Source organism: Tachyglossus aculeatus, chromosome 17, assembly GCF_015852505.1.
Source record: "Tachyglossus aculeatus isolate mTacAcu1 chromosome 17, mTacAcu1.pri, whole genome shotgun sequence".
In the NCBI taxonomy this organism is placed as follows: domain Eukaryota; kingdom Metazoa; phylum Chordata; class Mammalia; order Monotremata; family Tachyglossidae; genus Tachyglossus; species Tachyglossus aculeatus.
The window spans coordinates 3565612-3581594 of record NC_052082.1 but is presented as its reverse complement, the minus strand read 5'-3'; the positions used below and the strand labels follow the sequence as shown (position 1 = coordinate 3581594).

General features: G+C 41.3%; 1 protein-coding gene across 17 annotated transcripts in view; it reads right to left on the bottom strand.

Annotated features, from left to right (window-relative positions):
- The window catches only part of ADGRL3 (adhesion G protein-coupled receptor L3), a 694363-nt gene that overhangs the window by 69286 nt on the left and 609094 nt on the right, over positions 1–15983 (bottom strand). For all 17 annotated transcript variants that reach the window (XM_038759779.1, XM_038759784.1, XM_038759785.1 and 14 more), the window contains 2 exons: positions 12130–12339; positions 9115–9335 (listed from right to left, as the gene is read on the bottom strand). In XM_038759779.1, coding sequence (XP_038615707.1) covers positions 9115–9335; positions 12130–12339 — 431 coding nt within the window. The remainder of the gene's footprint in view (positions 1–9114; positions 9336–12129; positions 12340–15983) is intronic.

Here is a 15983-nt window from a genome sequence, read left to right as displayed (position 1 = left end):
CTCTATTGCACTTCACAAATGCTTTGTACAATGCTCTGCACACATCAGGCACTAAATCGATTCTCCTGATTGATCTTGCCTGGTTTCTCCACCTACTTCACCACTACTGACCACCTTTATTGTTATTAGAGAGGGGGGCTAGAAATTTCAGATGTGATGGTGGGATGGAAGTTGTGAATGAGGGTTTCCTATGAATTCAATTACTGGGGGATTAACACCCATCCCAAAAATATAGCGGACAGGACAATAATGAGGAGGAGGAGGAGGAGGAGGAAACAGAAGGAAGAAGAATATTTATTCTACCATGCTAAGGGCTAGGGTAGATACAAGATGATTGGGTCACACATGGGGTTCCCAGTATAAGTAGGAGGGAAGACAGGTACTGAATCCCTGCTTTGCAGCTGAGGGAACTGAGGCACAGAGAAGTTAAATGGCTTGCCCAAGATCACACTGCAGTTAGTGATGGAGCTGGGATTAGAATTAAAACATGCGCTCCCTGTCCATTGCGAGCCTCCAGTTTAGAGACTGTAATACAGTCTATTACAGATGAGACCAAGGCACAGAAACGTTAAGGACTTGTCCTAGGCCACGCAGCAGGCAAGCGGATTCCCAGTCCTGTGCTCTTTCCACTAGGTCACAACACTTCGCTGTTCTCTGGCACCACCATATAAGAATCAATTCTACGGAATTCTCAAAAATACACAGGCAACTTTGGTGAAAATATCTAAATAAAAACTTGGGGGCATACAGCGAAGTACCTAAGTGGGAAATTTAGTGAGTGGGTCCAAAGAGATTTCATGTGAACTATAACAAACGTTGTCTGCATTTTGTTATTATAATTCAAAATATACTTCAACAAAATTTTCCTCACGAAGCATTTTCACATAACAACAGATTGGTCTGCCTTAAAAAAAATAAAGCTCTCTAGCTAAAAGACATAGGCTTACCTTAGCCTTATGCAATTTTATTTTGCAACTGGACCAGAGAGCTAAAACCAAATTTAAGACCAGTTGGTGATTTATTGCTGCCATTATATCATAAAGTTGGCTTTCAATTATTTTTAAGAGCTTGAATTTTCTCCCATTGCCAAAAGAAGGTCCAAAGTGCTGTAAATGTTCACAACCTAACATATATCCATCTCTCTGGAGCCATTATCAACTTTTCTGGGACGACTTCTGAATCCCTCAGGCTACACCACCATGGAGAAGGTGCCTTCCCATTCAAGATCTTGTTTAGTTCTAGATCACAAAATGAATAAAACTGACAAAGGGTGCTCAATTCCCAAACAGTTTGAATTAGTGGTAAAAATCATTGTAAATCATGGTTGAAAATAAGGTTACGACAGCACCATTTTAGAATAGCTACTCAAGTATGACCATATGAATTTCAGGGCAAGAGAAATTTTGGGATGTCACAGAAACTCAAAAGAATAATGGTCATTTTAAAACTTTTTTTTTTTTGTCGGGGAGTGGGGGGGGATATGATCTGTAATTTACCAGAGAAAATAGTAACACGTGTCTAAATTAATCTTTTTGGAAGTGTGGTTAAGAGACCAAGTGTTATTCTGAGATCAATGCTATGAAATGTTAAAACTAATAAACCATATTTAAAGACATTTTTGAAAGACGTTGAATGCACTCTTTCTGCAGTGGGCATTTCAAAATCGTGGCAAACCATGCATATCTCAGAGACAAATTTTGCATGATGTGATCTATTCTTCATGCATATTAATCAGTTCAACTGTTCTAATCACATTACACATTAACCTACTATCTTGCAGAAGCAGTATGGTCTAGTGGGCAGGGGAGTCAGAAGGACCTGAGTTCTAAGCCTGACTCCACCACATGTCGGCTGTGTGACCTTGGGCAAGTCACTTCTCTTGTCTGGGACTCAGTTACCTCATGTGTAAAATGGGGATTAAGATTGGGACCCCAATGTTAGGATAAGGGACTGTGTTCATCCTGCTTAGCCTGTATTTACCCCAGCACTTAGAAGAGTGCCTGGCACAGAGTAAGTGGTTAATAAATACTACACAGTAAAACAGACATGATTCCTAACCTTAAGGAGCTCACAATTACACCTCAGGGAAATGGCAAGGTGTAAAGACATGTACATAAATTTTAAGGGACTGAGGGTGGGCTGGATATCAAAGGGCTTAAAGGGTTCAAACCCAAGTGCATAGGTGATACAGAAGGGAGAGTGGGTAGCCCAACTAAGTCACACCTCCATGAAATCTTTCCTGATTAACCTCTCATTTCCTCATTATTATTATTATTGTATTTATTAAATGCTTACTCTGTGTCAGGCATTGTACTATGCGCTGGGGTGGACACAAGCTAATCGGATTGGATGAAATCCCTGTCCCATTTGGGGCTCACAGTCACAATCCTCATTTTACAGATGAAGGAACTAAGGCCCAGAGAAGTGAAATGACTTGCCCAAGGTCACACAGCAGACAAGTGCAGAAGCCAGGATTAGAACCCATCATCCTATTCACACTCCCTTCTGCCTCACCAATGCACTTGGGCCTGAACCATTTAAGACCTTTGACATCCAGCCCATCCTTAGTCCCTCACTCATTCATTCATATTTATTGAGCGCTTACTGTGTGAAGACCACTGCACTAAGCGCTTTGGAAGTACAAGTCGGTAACATATAGAGACAGTCCCTACCCAGCAACGGGCTCACAGTCTAGAAAGGGGAGAAAGACAACAAAGCAAAACATGTAGACAGGTGTCAAAATCGTCAGAACAAATAGAAATAAAGCTCAAAACTTATGTACATACCCTTATACTCTGCCAATTCCTCGAGATGTAATTGTGAGCTTCTTGAGATCAGGGATCACATCTATTTTACTGTATAGTATTTGCTACGCACTTACTATGTGCCAGGAACTGTTCCAATTGCTAGGGTAGATACGAGGTAATCTCTCCTAGGCCCTTAGGACCGGTTTTAGCACACTGTAAGTGCTCAATAAACACCACTGACTGAAAATAAGAGATGGTCCATTTTTGCCAGTTCATTTTAACAGAGTTTAGATAAAAAGTCCTCAGTATCTAGCTTTAAAATATCGACCTGAATGCAATAGGGACAGGCGAGCCGAGGAAATCTGAGCAAAGACATTAAATGCCGTAGAGTTGATGGGGTTAGGTGAAATGGGCTTACATGTTTTATTTGCATTCAAATGAAATGAATCTATGTGCCCATATTTACTGCTTTCTCCTATCTGTAATTTATTTTATTCTTTCGTCCCCATTACATTTACCAATAAATCACACAATCCAGGAGGGCAGGAATTGTGTTTACTACCTCTAATGCACTGCCAAGTTCATTCAATAGTATTTATTGAGTGCTTACTGTGTGCCAAGCACTGCACTATGCGCTTGTACTGAATTGGGTGCTCTGAACCAAGGAGGTGCCCAATAAATACCACTGATTGATTTCTGTGAACTGGCAGAACAATTACTGACTCTAAAATGGAGATAATGCTACAGTTTTGTGAAAGTAATACAGATTGAACATAGAAGGCTAACAATTGGATAGATTTCTTTTCTATTGTTTAGTGGGTTTTGGAGACCTTTCCACACACACAAAAAGAGTGCCCTATTTGTTGAAAAATGTGGGTGGTAGTTCATGAAACAGAAACAGAAGTTAGGATTCCTTATCAAATTTAGCATTATCTAAACTAACTAGGTTCAGTCTAAAGTTAAATATAATCCATTCAATCGTATTTATTGGGCGCTTACTGTGTGCAGAGCACTGTACTAAGTGCTTGGGAAGTACAAGTTAGCAATTTTATTCACCAAACATCCAAGGGGATGACTACCTAGAATATTAAATCCTACCTAAATACCAAACATAGGTGCAGGTACGTGAAATAAATTTGTTGTTTATTAATTTGGTTTCATGAGAAAACATCCCAGAGGGTTAGGATGGATTTACTACATTCATATTGCCACTCAATCTCTTTCTGCCTCTCTAATTCTTTCTTCTTTTCCCTGGATAATTATGGCCCACTGTTTGGGGGCAGGGGGAGAAGTGCTAATGGCAAATAAACCATTATGAAATTTTTATTTTTACCTTGTGCCTAAGAAGTTAATTCACTCCCATTCCTAGGAAGTCTGAACTGCCAAACTGGGATAGCTCCTAGCTAGGGGCGGGGGGGTGCGGGTGGGGAATGGGATGGGACAGGAAATTAAAGCAATGACAGCCAAGGCTTGAGGTGACACAGGTCTAGACAAAGGAGATTCCAAGAATGTCTAGCTTCATAAAATGTACATGGCCTGATTTGAGAGAAGTCTACTTGAATCTTTTGGAAAGAATTGAAAATTTGCGAAAGTGAGCAAAGGCAGCAATTTACAGGAGGAGGATCTGGAAAGGGCTTTTGTTCCAAACTTATACATTGTCACAAACACGGATTGCCTTACCAATCGACAGTACTTGTTGAGCGCTTACTGTGTGCAGACCCCTTATCAGTGTGTGTGAAAGAATTAGTAAGCATGTTCCCTGCCCACAAGGAGCTAATTGTTAAAGTATACAGAGTACTCAGCACTTGGGTGAGGACAACAGAATACTCTCTAACGAGAAGAGGCATGGCATAATGGAAAGAGCACGGGCTTGGGAATCAGCGGACCTGGGTTCTAATCCTGAGTCAGCTGCTTATCTATTGTGTGACCATGGGCAAGTTCACTTAACTTCTCTATGCCTCAGTTCCTTCACCGGTCAAATGGGGATTAAGACTGTGAGCCCCGTGTGGGAGATGGATTGTGTCCAACCTGATTAACTTAGTACAGTGCCAGGCACATAGTAAGCGTTTATCCAATACCATTTAAAACAAAACAAAACAAAAAAAAAAAGAGTAGGTAGAAATGATCCCGGCCCTCAAGGAGTTTTCAGAGAAATGCTGGACATTTAAAATCACCCCCAGTAACTTTCACATCCAAAGGCGAACATTTCATCTATAGGCGCTGGACTGTACCAACTCTGCTCTGTTCATTCATGCAATCATATTTATTGAGTGCTTACTCTGAATTGCCCTATAGCCATTGCTTCCTCTCCAGATAGTCTCAGTGACCTTCGAGAATGTGCAGCCTAGGGAAACTCCCTTTTCCCTTGCTGCCGAGTCACTAGATTTTGACTTGGGTCCAGGGAACACAAAGGAGTTTAGGAGTCTCTAAGGAAATGAGTGCGAAAGAACAAGGAGGCTTTGAGCAGTGGCTTATGACAGAGAGGAAGCTACTGAAGCAGCGTGGCTCAGTGGAAAGAGCACGGGCTTTGGAGTCAGAGGTCATGGGTTCAAATCCCGGCTCCGCCACGTGTCAGCTGTGTGACTTTGGGCAAGTCGCTTCACTTCTCTGGGCCTCAGTTCCCACATCTGTAAAATGGGAATTAAGACTGTGAGCCCCCAGCGGGACAACCTGATCACCTTGTAACCACCCCAGCGCTTAGAACAGTGCTTTGCACATAGTAAGCACTTAATAAATGCCATCATTATGCACCTGTATATATGTATATGTTTGTACATATTTATTACTCTATTTATTTATTTATTTTATTTGTACATATCTATTCTATTTATTTTATTTTGTTAGTATGTTTGGTTTTGTTCTCTGTCTCCCCCCTTTTAGACTGTGAGCCCACTGTTGGGTAGGGACTGTCTCTATATGTTGCCAATTTGTACTTCCCAAGTGCTTAGTACAGTGCTCTGCACATAGTAAGCGCTCAATAAATACGATTGATGATGATGATGATGATTATTATTCTTATTACTGAAGGATCTGTGGTGAAAGCGCCATCCACTAGATTGTAAGCTCCTTGTGGGTAAAGATCATGTCCAACTCTGGGTTTTTTTCATGGTACCTGCTGAGTGCTTGCTTTGTGTCAAGCACGGTTCTAAACATCGGGGTAGCTACAAATTAATGAGGTCACATGAGGCTCACAGTCTAAGTAGGAGGGATAACAGATATTGAATCCCCATTTTACAGTTGAGGAAACTGAGGCACAGAGAAGTTAAGTGACTTATCCCAGGTCACACAGCAGGCAAGGGGCAGAGCTGAGATTAAAACTCAGATCTTCTGGCTCTCAGGCCTATGCTCTTTACAGACGGCCTTGCTGCTTCCCTCTTGAGAAGTACTCTGTACTATTGAGAAGAAGTGTGGCTTTGAGAAGCAGCATGGCTCAGTGGAAAGAGCACAGGCTTGGGAGTCAGAGGTCATGGGTTCAAATCTTGGCTCTGTCAATTGCCAGCTGTGTGATTTTGGGCAAGTCACTTTCATTCATTCATTCATTCAATCGTATTTATTGAGCGCTTACTGTGTGCAGAGCACTGTACTAAGCGCTTGGGAAGTACAAGTTGGCAACATATAGAGACGGTCCCGACCCAACAGCGGGCTCACAGTCTAGAAGGGGGAGACAGACAACAAAACAAAATATATTAACGAAATAAAATAAATAGAATAGTAAATATGTACAAGTAAAATAGAGTAATAAAGCACTTAACTACTCTGTGCCTCAGTTCCCTCATCTGTAAAATGGGGATTAAGACTGTGAGCCCCATGTGGGACAACCTGATCACCTTGTATCTCCCCAGTGCTTAGAACAGTGCTTACATAGTAAGCACTTAACAAAAGCCATCATTATTATTATTACTATTATTATTATTATTATACGAGGTAATAAGGTTATCTCACGTGGGGCTCACAGTCTTAATCCCCATTTTACAGATAAGGTAACAGGCACAGAGAAGCTAAGTGACTTGCCTAAAGTCACACAGCTGACAAGTGGCAGAGTCAAGATTAGAACCCGTGACCTCTGACTTCGAAGCCCGTGCTCTTTCCACTAAGCCACGCTGTTTCTAAGTGACTGAAAGAGCAATGATCGTGAAACCTCAGCCTTGATTCAATTTTGCCATGATATTGGAATAGTACTGACGATTTGCTAAGTTGTTTACAACAGCTTTTCTTCTCATGCACTGACAGCTTAGTTAACAGCATGCTCCGTCATGGGGTAGTTCCTTTGTTACTCTTACTGTTTTTAACGCAGGGGAGTAATGTTGCTGAATTGTGAAGGCAGCCGGCAGTGACTTCTCCTGAGGGCTACCTAAGATCTTGGTAGAAGAAGGAGAGCCAGGAACCTTAGAGCACAATTGCTGAGCCTTACTTGTGCCCGTGAAAAAGGATAACTCCCATTATGCTACAGATTAAGCATTCCTGTGTGCTAAAGCAATGTGTTAAGGAGCGGGTCACGTACAGATAAATCAGACAAAGTCCCTGTCCCGTGGCAGGCTCACCACTGCAGATTATCCTCATTTTTATAGCTAAGGGAACAGGGTATCAGAGAAGTTAAGTGATTTTTCCGAGGTCACGCAGCAGTGGCTGAGAATTTGGGTGTCTTGATTCTTAAATCTTGTGCTCTTTTACTAGGCCACATAAATGGGAGCCTCTGAAACATCAACTGTCAACAACCTCGCAGGAGTCCGGGGGGACCTCATAACCCATGTCTGAACAGCCTGCTCTGAGGAGTTTGCAACGTAACAACCAATGGTCTAATAAGCGGAGGTGATTGATTATATTATAGTCATCTGTTACGTGTTCAAGCTAAATTTGCAGAAAATCTTTCTAGACCTCAGTTTCCTCAGTTTCCCTGAAGCATCAGCTATATTAAGGAAAAAAGAATCTGTAAAGCTCTGAGTTTGTGAGAGAAGGAGATATTAACTATAAGGTACTTTTAGCTGTAATAGCTATAAAAAGTCTTATAAGGGCTGTTGAGGTTTCACTGAAAAATAATGTACTTAAACCAGTCCCATCTCACATGTGATGACAAATGTTTTCAATTTAAATATAGCTACTTTTACCAATAAGGGTAGGGGGGGAAAAGTGATGGAAGTAGATATTAGACTTTATAATTCTGCATGGTTTGGGGGAAGAGTGGAGTTGGCATGGACTGGGGAGAGTCCCAGAAAGAGGCAATCTGGTCCTTATGGCTTTGATGGCCAGCTCTCACTTCACATTTGGAAGCAGCATGGCCTAGTGGATAGAGCGCCGTTCCGGGAGTCAGAATGACCTGGGTTCTAATCCCTTTTCCACCACTTGCCCGCTGTGTGACCTTGGGCAAGTCACTTCAGGTCCCTGTGCCTCAGTTACCTCATCTGTCAAATGGGGAGTAAGACTGTGAGCCCCATGTGTGGCTGATGAACCTGATGAACTTGTATCTACCCCAGTGTTTAGAACAGTGCTTTGGCACACAATAGGCACTTAACAAGTACCAAAAATTATTATTATTACTACTATTGTTATTATTATTACTTGGCCTTTTTTTTAAGCGGAAGGAAGAAAACAAGACACAGTTTGGCCAAGGGCAGTTAAAGGAAGATCACTACTGCCATTTTAAGGAAGCCAGCAAAGAAATGAACTGTTAATTAATAACGATGATGATGATGACAATAATAAGAATGATAGACTATGATGCATATGGTATTTGAGCTCGCAGTTTTGACAAGCATGCTTCAAAAAGCCATATCTGTACAATCCACAGATATCACATCTACCATCTCTGTTGTACAGTAGTCTCCCAAGCACTTCTACATTAAGCGTTGCCTACATGTCATCGATTGACAGATCGACCCGAATCCTGGCGATAGCTTTTGAGGCCAGACTGTGGCCACAAGACTGTAGCCTAGGCCCAGATTCATTCATTCATTCATTCAACTGTATTTATTGAGTGCTTACTGTGTGCAGAGCACTGGACTAAGCACTTGGGAAGTACAAGCTGACAACATATAAAGATGGTCCCTACCCAATAATGGGCTCACCATCTAAAAGGAGGAGACAGACAACAAAACAAAACATGTGGACAGGTGTCAAGTCACCAAAATAAATAAAAATAGAGCTAGATGCACATCATTAACAAAATAAATAGAATAGTAAATATGTACAAGTAAAATAAATAGAGTAATAAATCTGTACAAATATATATATATATATAGGTGCTGTGGGGAGGGGAAGGAGGTAGGGCAGGGGGGATTTTATTAACCGAGTGGCAATGAGAAGTATCGGTGCTCACTCCGTGCAAGGGCTTACTTTGGTGTATGGGGAAAAAGAAGCAGGTGGCACTCACACTTTATCCGTCCCGTAACTCCTGTAGTCGACGGCTGCAGACACGGCGACCACCAGCGCGGGCATCCCGTAACCGACCAGATAGAAGTACTTTCGGCGGGAATGTTCGCTCTCAAACACCTCCACCAGCATGATGTAGAGTTGCACCCCCTCCAGAAACATCCAGGTGAAGGCAGCCAAGAAGAAGAAATGCAAGAGGGCAGCAAACACCGCACACGCAATCTAGGGAATCAAATCAAATGAATGATTTAGTTGGATGCCAAATAACTCCCCTCCTCGGTGAAACAAAGATGGGTCTTAAGTGCAGGGCCTGGGCATCTGTGAAGCTTAGTCTGAACTCCTAGCAAATTGTTTGAGAAATGGAGGGATCAACAATTGAAATAAAAGTAAAGCACCCTTGCTCAATAAATCGACCTTGCCTGTTGCCTGTTGGTGTTCAAAGGAAGGCGTCCCATGATGGTGCAGCATCTTAACAAGAGGAAATGGCAACTTTCAGTTTAGGCCTGTCTCACTAAGACAACAAACCAGGAGTTGGGGTCTAAGGGCCAGAGGAACATGGCCTAAGCTAAGAGGGTATAGAGAGGGCTTTGAAGGGCAGAGGCATTCATGGCTCTGGTAGGCTTATGAGTCACTAGATTTTCATTCATCCAATCAATAGTATTTATTGAGTACTTACTATATGCAGAGCATTAAATTAAGTGCTTGGGAGAATGCACTATAACAACAAACAGACACACTGCCTACCCATAACAAGCTTACCATCTAGAGGAGGAGACAGACATAAATATAAATAAATTATAGACAAGGACATAAGTGCTGTGGGGTTGGGAGGGGGTATGAATAAAGGGAGTAAGTCAGGCCACAGGCTTATGCCTGGTGTTTCTTTCCAGGGCAGGGAATGTCTACCAACTGTGTTACCCTGTACTCTCCTAAGTGCTTAGTACTGTGCTTCGCTCATAGTAAACACTCAATAAATACCATTGATTGCTTGGGTGTTTGCAGTGGATTCTTCTGTTCAACTGTGTTAGAAAAGGACCTCTGCGAGAAGACAAATGTGAAAATAAGTCCAAAAGAGACCATATTCCACACAGGTGCAAACCCAGAAGTTAACGACCTACAGAAATGAGGTAAGAATAGTTGTCACAAAGTCAGGGAATTTACTGGACGACCAGGCAGAAGGTTCCTAATTCTGATCCTCAGGTTAGTGTCACAGTCCCAGCATCAATCAACACTGGTCTAGTCCACAATGCAAATGGACTGCAAAGGACATCCTCAGTTTCAACCCATCGGAATACATAATGGACTCCTATAAAGGGACAGGCATCATAAGCAATCGTCGAGAGAGTGAGAACAGAAAGGGGAGCGATCTGCTTTTGGACATAAGAATTTGTTGGGCTGAAAAAATAAACTGAATACAAGGAAAGTCTGTCAAAAATTGGATATCAGAGCCTTAGGTTTAAAGGCATTTTATGAAAAGAGAAACTTCACTTCAAAACATTTGGAAATTCAGGCTTCCATAAAAGCAAATAGGTGGTGTTCCATCGTTTTCATAATATATGTTTTCAAAACTGAATGGGAATCTCTCGGGGAAAAAAATTCCAATTGTCTTTTCACAATAAAAATTTTGATTATTAATTTCTACACAGAAGGATGATTTTGCTCTCAGAACTATTAAAAGTAGGGTAAAACTTTCCTTGAAGACACTCAAAACTCAGTATTTTCTAAAGCCTACAGGCTTATTCATTCAATTGTATTTATTGAGCGCTTACTGTGTGCAGAGCACTGTACTAAGCACTTGGGAGAGCACGATATAACAATAAACAGACATGTTCCCTGCCCACAGTGAGACTAAGAAGATGGCCAATTGAAAGTGCCTTCATTTCCTTCTAGACTGTAAACTCATTGTGGGCAGGGAATTTTGTCTACCCTTCCAAGTACTTAGCACACAGTGAGTGCTGAATAGATGCCACCAATTGATTGAATTCATGTTAGCCATGAATGTGAAATTACAAAAACACAAATCCATTTTTTTTCAAAATGCTCTAGGCATATACTGTATACAAAATCCAGAAATTGGGAGGGAGGGTGGCTGGGGTGGGGGTGTGTGTGTGGGTGTGTGTATATAGGGCGGGTGTTTTTTTAAAGGTAACAAAGAGTCTAAATATTTTATGGGATGACCATAAATCTTAGAATTCATATTAGTACTATCATTTCTCAGGAGTGGGAGTGTTTTCCTGAATGTTTTTCTACTCAAACGGGTCAAAGAAAATGTTGAAAGACTGTCCAACCTAAATGCATATTAACTTAAAAAGAAAAGAAATAAAAATCAACTTAGAAACAACAAGATCCCCATACTTTTCCTTGTAAAATCCCTTTTCAACTCCTCTTTACAACATCTGCGGCATACTCAGACACACTCTCCCTCTCTCTTTTTAAATGGTAGTTGTTAAGCACTTACTATGTTCTCAGCACTGTTCTAAGAGCTGGGGTGGATACAGGCTAATCAGGTTGGACACAGTCCCTGTCCCATGTGGTGCTCACAGTCTTAATCCCCATTTTACGGATGAAATAAATGAGACAAAGAGAAGTTAATAGATTTGCCCATGATCGCACAGAAGACAAGTGGCTGAGCTGGGATTAGAACCCAGGTCTTCCAACTTCCAGGCCTGTGCTTGTTCTACTAGGCCACGCTGTGCACGTGCTCTCCCTCCATCCATCTCTCCCTCTCTCAACAATGACCCATCTGTGAGGCCAATTATTCACCACAAAGGTGAATCTATTATTTTAACCAAAAGGATTGATTCTTTCAGAGCTGTGCCTGCGTAAGAAGGGTTTCTACTGCAAGGACTCCGATCAAAACCACGGACTTGCTCTCATGATGCCATACGTGAGAATTCCAGGGTCCTGTGTAATCAGGAAGAATTTTGAGAAATCCTTGAGACAGGACTCTCCTTCCCACCGAGCTCTGAGACTTCCCGATCCGTAAGACTCCTCTATTAAATTCCGAACATCTTACTGGCTGGTCAGTTCGGTTGATCCCGATCAGGAAGAGCAGCTCGGCCACAAATAGGCTGATGCAGAGGTTCTTGTGGATGGTATTCCGATCACTCTGGAGCCCACGGAAAAAGCAGAATGTGAAGATGCAGATCAGGAGGCAAACGAGCGACAGGAGGATCCCAACCCAAGTGATCACGTCCAGGAGGAGGTCATGGACGGCGTCACTGTGCTGAAAACAGAACCAAAAAAAAATCATTGATCATTAATTTATTTATGGCTAATCCACGGATTACCATGCTCCAGAATATCGCCAGTTCCCATGGCCATCTCTATCAGTGACAATAATTTAATAACAATAAAAATAATAGTAATAATAATAATAATATAGTTTAATAATAAGCATCATTGTTTTCATGGTATTAGTTTAGTGCTTCATATGTCTTAAGTACTATATTAGAACTGAAGTAGATACAAGATGATCAGCTCGGATACATTCTCCGTACCACACAGGACTCACAGTCTAAGACAAAGGCAGCGGAAGGATGGGTTTCGAATCCCCATTTTACAGATTAGGAAACTAAAGCACAGAGAAGTTAAGTGAATTGCCTAAGGCTATATAACAGGCAAGTGGCAAAATTGGTATTAAAACCCAGGTGTTCTCCCAGGCCTGTGCTCTTTCCACCAGTCCAAGCTGCTTCTCAGTTTCTCTATTTTTCTTTTTTTTCCTTGGCAGAAATATATTACTTCGCTTTTACTGGTAGCACAATATAACAACAGCCATGAGGGGAGTTATGAAGAAAAGTATTGCACTGTACTAACTCAAATCCCTGGTCAAGGTCATTGGTACAATAAGATCATTCTCCTAATTATGGTAAAAATGATTATTATGGTATTTATTATGCACTGACCATGTGCCAAATCATTGCAATCTAAGGAGAAAGAGCAGGGATCTTAATTCCATTTAACAGATAAGGAAATTGATGAGCAAGCACCCTTAAATCAGACTCTGAATTGGTAGAGCAAACACCATGGCAGTGGAACTGTTTTGCAAAATAGCTCTAGGTTGTATTCAACAGAAGTAAACACTCCTGCAGGAATAATTGTGGCTCTGAGGAAATGGCCTTCTCTAGAAGGAGCCTCATCGCAGATAGTAGTCAGCTACTCCACTTAAATTGTCCTAAGGAAAATGGAGATTCAAACAGTAAAATGCTAAAACCAAGCCATCTGCCATAATGGGGAAATGGCAGCAGAGTGCATATATTACAAAGTTCTAGAAATAATCCAGTTTCCTTGTCTGGACAGCAGTTTGTTGATAGTTATTTACTTCATTCAGTGCCTGCAAGTCCGTTTACAGGAAACATCACGTAGAGTTATAAATTTGAAAATGTCATAATACAAACACACACGCACACATGTTCTTCTTTATCAATGGACAGTGAGGTTTTCTAGTCAGTACAATTCACAGACAGTCTTCATCTTTGTGTCACTGATGGAGGTCTTGATCTTCTTCAGATTAACTGCCAAATGCTTAGTTCAGTGTTCTGCACACAGTAAGTGTTCAATAAATACCACTGATTGATTCATTTGGGAGCGGGAGCCATCAGCATTTATGAGCTCAGGTTGGAAGTGATTCAAGGACTTTGACTACGTTCCCAGATTTTTGAATTGAAAATGTTTTAGAGAATCAGTATAGAGAGAGCATAGATAGAACATTGGCCTGAAAGTCAACAGGTCCTGAGTTCTAATTCTGGCTCTGTGACTTGCCTGTTGTGTTATCTTGGGTAAGTCACCGTATCTGAAATTCAGCAAAGACTCTATCGACTCTGCCCTGCTGTGGCCTGTGGCTGCAGCGTAGTTTGTGGAGCAAAAGTTAATGACAGTCTTCAAAAAGACTAAGGCAAGGATCGGTTAGTATTTGACAGCTCTGAGACCCCAGGACAGTGTTCACAGCCTGTTTCTTCCCTTTATCCTTGAAGGTGCTGATAATCAAGAACGACTCTGTCTCTTTCCACACATAATTATTATTATTATTATTATAAAAGGGAGAGGAGTAAAATCCATCAAGCCACTAATGGAAGCCATCAGATAGAGCCTAGGGAGACCCAAGATTTGAAGATGACACTTTCATTTAGGTTTTGTTAGCTTAAGAGAAATACAAGATGATATTTACAAACTTAGCTCAGTGCAAAACAATCATGCTGAACTCTGAAGGGGTAGAAAAGTACTTTTCTTAGACTTGTGTTCTGCATTTTGTTGACTTTGTTTTAAAGATGCTATTTGTTAGTAACACATTTTTTGCTACTATATGAAAGGCTAGTTACAACAAAAACGCCAGAATCCATTGCTTGAAGAATCACAGCATTTCGGGGAGAGGTTTGAGCAATGCAAAATGGTGGGGCAATAATCAGAATCAAACATAAATAAAATTTTCAAAATTCAAACACTGTTTTAAATGCGTTGCAGGTAAACTGACTTTTTCAAAGGGAATAAAATACTTTTGTGTCCTTCCAATGTTGTCCTGATTTTGATTGCTGAAAAGTGCTAAGGCTTCAGATGCTACTTGAAAATTCTCCCTGGAATATTCATGAACTGCTCAGGCAGTAATTAGTGAGAATCTATTTCGGTTTTCTTGCAATAATGTATTATTTAATATGCTCATCCTGATTTATTAAAGCACAATAATGAACATGATTTTTAAATTGCTTCTTAAACTTCCCCTGATCAAGAGTGCATCGGTTATGACTGATAGGAGTTTCCACTCTAACAACTGGATGACTATGCCAGATTGCTGTTAAATGACCTCTTGTGAATGCCTGGTTAAGGCTTGGCCTATTAAGAAATATTACATTATTATTGTTATCACTGTTATTTTTATCATTATTATTATTATCCTTCCAAGTACCTCTTCCCCATGTCACTAGTGAACAGAAACCTCCACTAGCTCAGCCGGCTGCTGGGTGGCTTCAGAGAAATTGGTTGGTGGCATTATTTGATATCTCAGTCACTTAATCACATTGGTCTTGCAGGAAATCACAGGAAATTGGTCTTGGGTAGGGACTGTCTCTATGGGTAGGGACTGTCTCTATATGTTACCAACTTGTACTTCCCAAGCGCTTAGTACAGTGCTTTGCACACAGTAAGCGCTCAATAAATACGATTGATGATGATGATGAAATCACAGAGCCCCTTTAATCCTCAACTCAGTGGCATCATGCAGAATAGCATCTGAGGCCATGGAAGATAGGTCAGAGACCTGGGAATTCTGAGCTCGGCAAGGGTCAGGGATGCCAAGGAGGTGGATTTTCCTGAGGGAACCATTACAGCTTACCTTGTCCCTTGTAATGGTATCTATTGAACATACCTTCCCAAGTGCTTGGAAGACTACAACAGAAGCAAGAGAAACAGTCCCCGCTCAAAAGGAACCATCCTAACCCTCCAACCCATACAAATCTTTGGAAATCTGGCTGACTTTCGGCAGAATACTCACAAACACAAAGCACAGCTACACACACATGACTACAGGAGAAGACAACTGAACAGGTTTGGACCGCGAGAGGGTAACGGGCAGAGGGCAAAAGCATAGACTGGGTTTCAGTGAATTTATCTTCATTTGAGTAGGTGAACTGAAAAACCACACTGCAGAGGTCTCAAACCGATCGCACAATCATCCGGAATCAATACTCCTTGGAGTAAATCTGTCTTAGGTTGAGGAAAGGGAGTGCAGTGTTAAGTCTCTGGGATTTCTTGGTTTTGTAATAGAGATGACTGAAAATGCTGGGGGCTTGGAAATTCAAAGAAAGTATCTGTTTTAATAATCAATCCAAGGTATTGACTGAGAGTCCAACTGCAAAGCAGCGTATAAAGTAGTTGGGA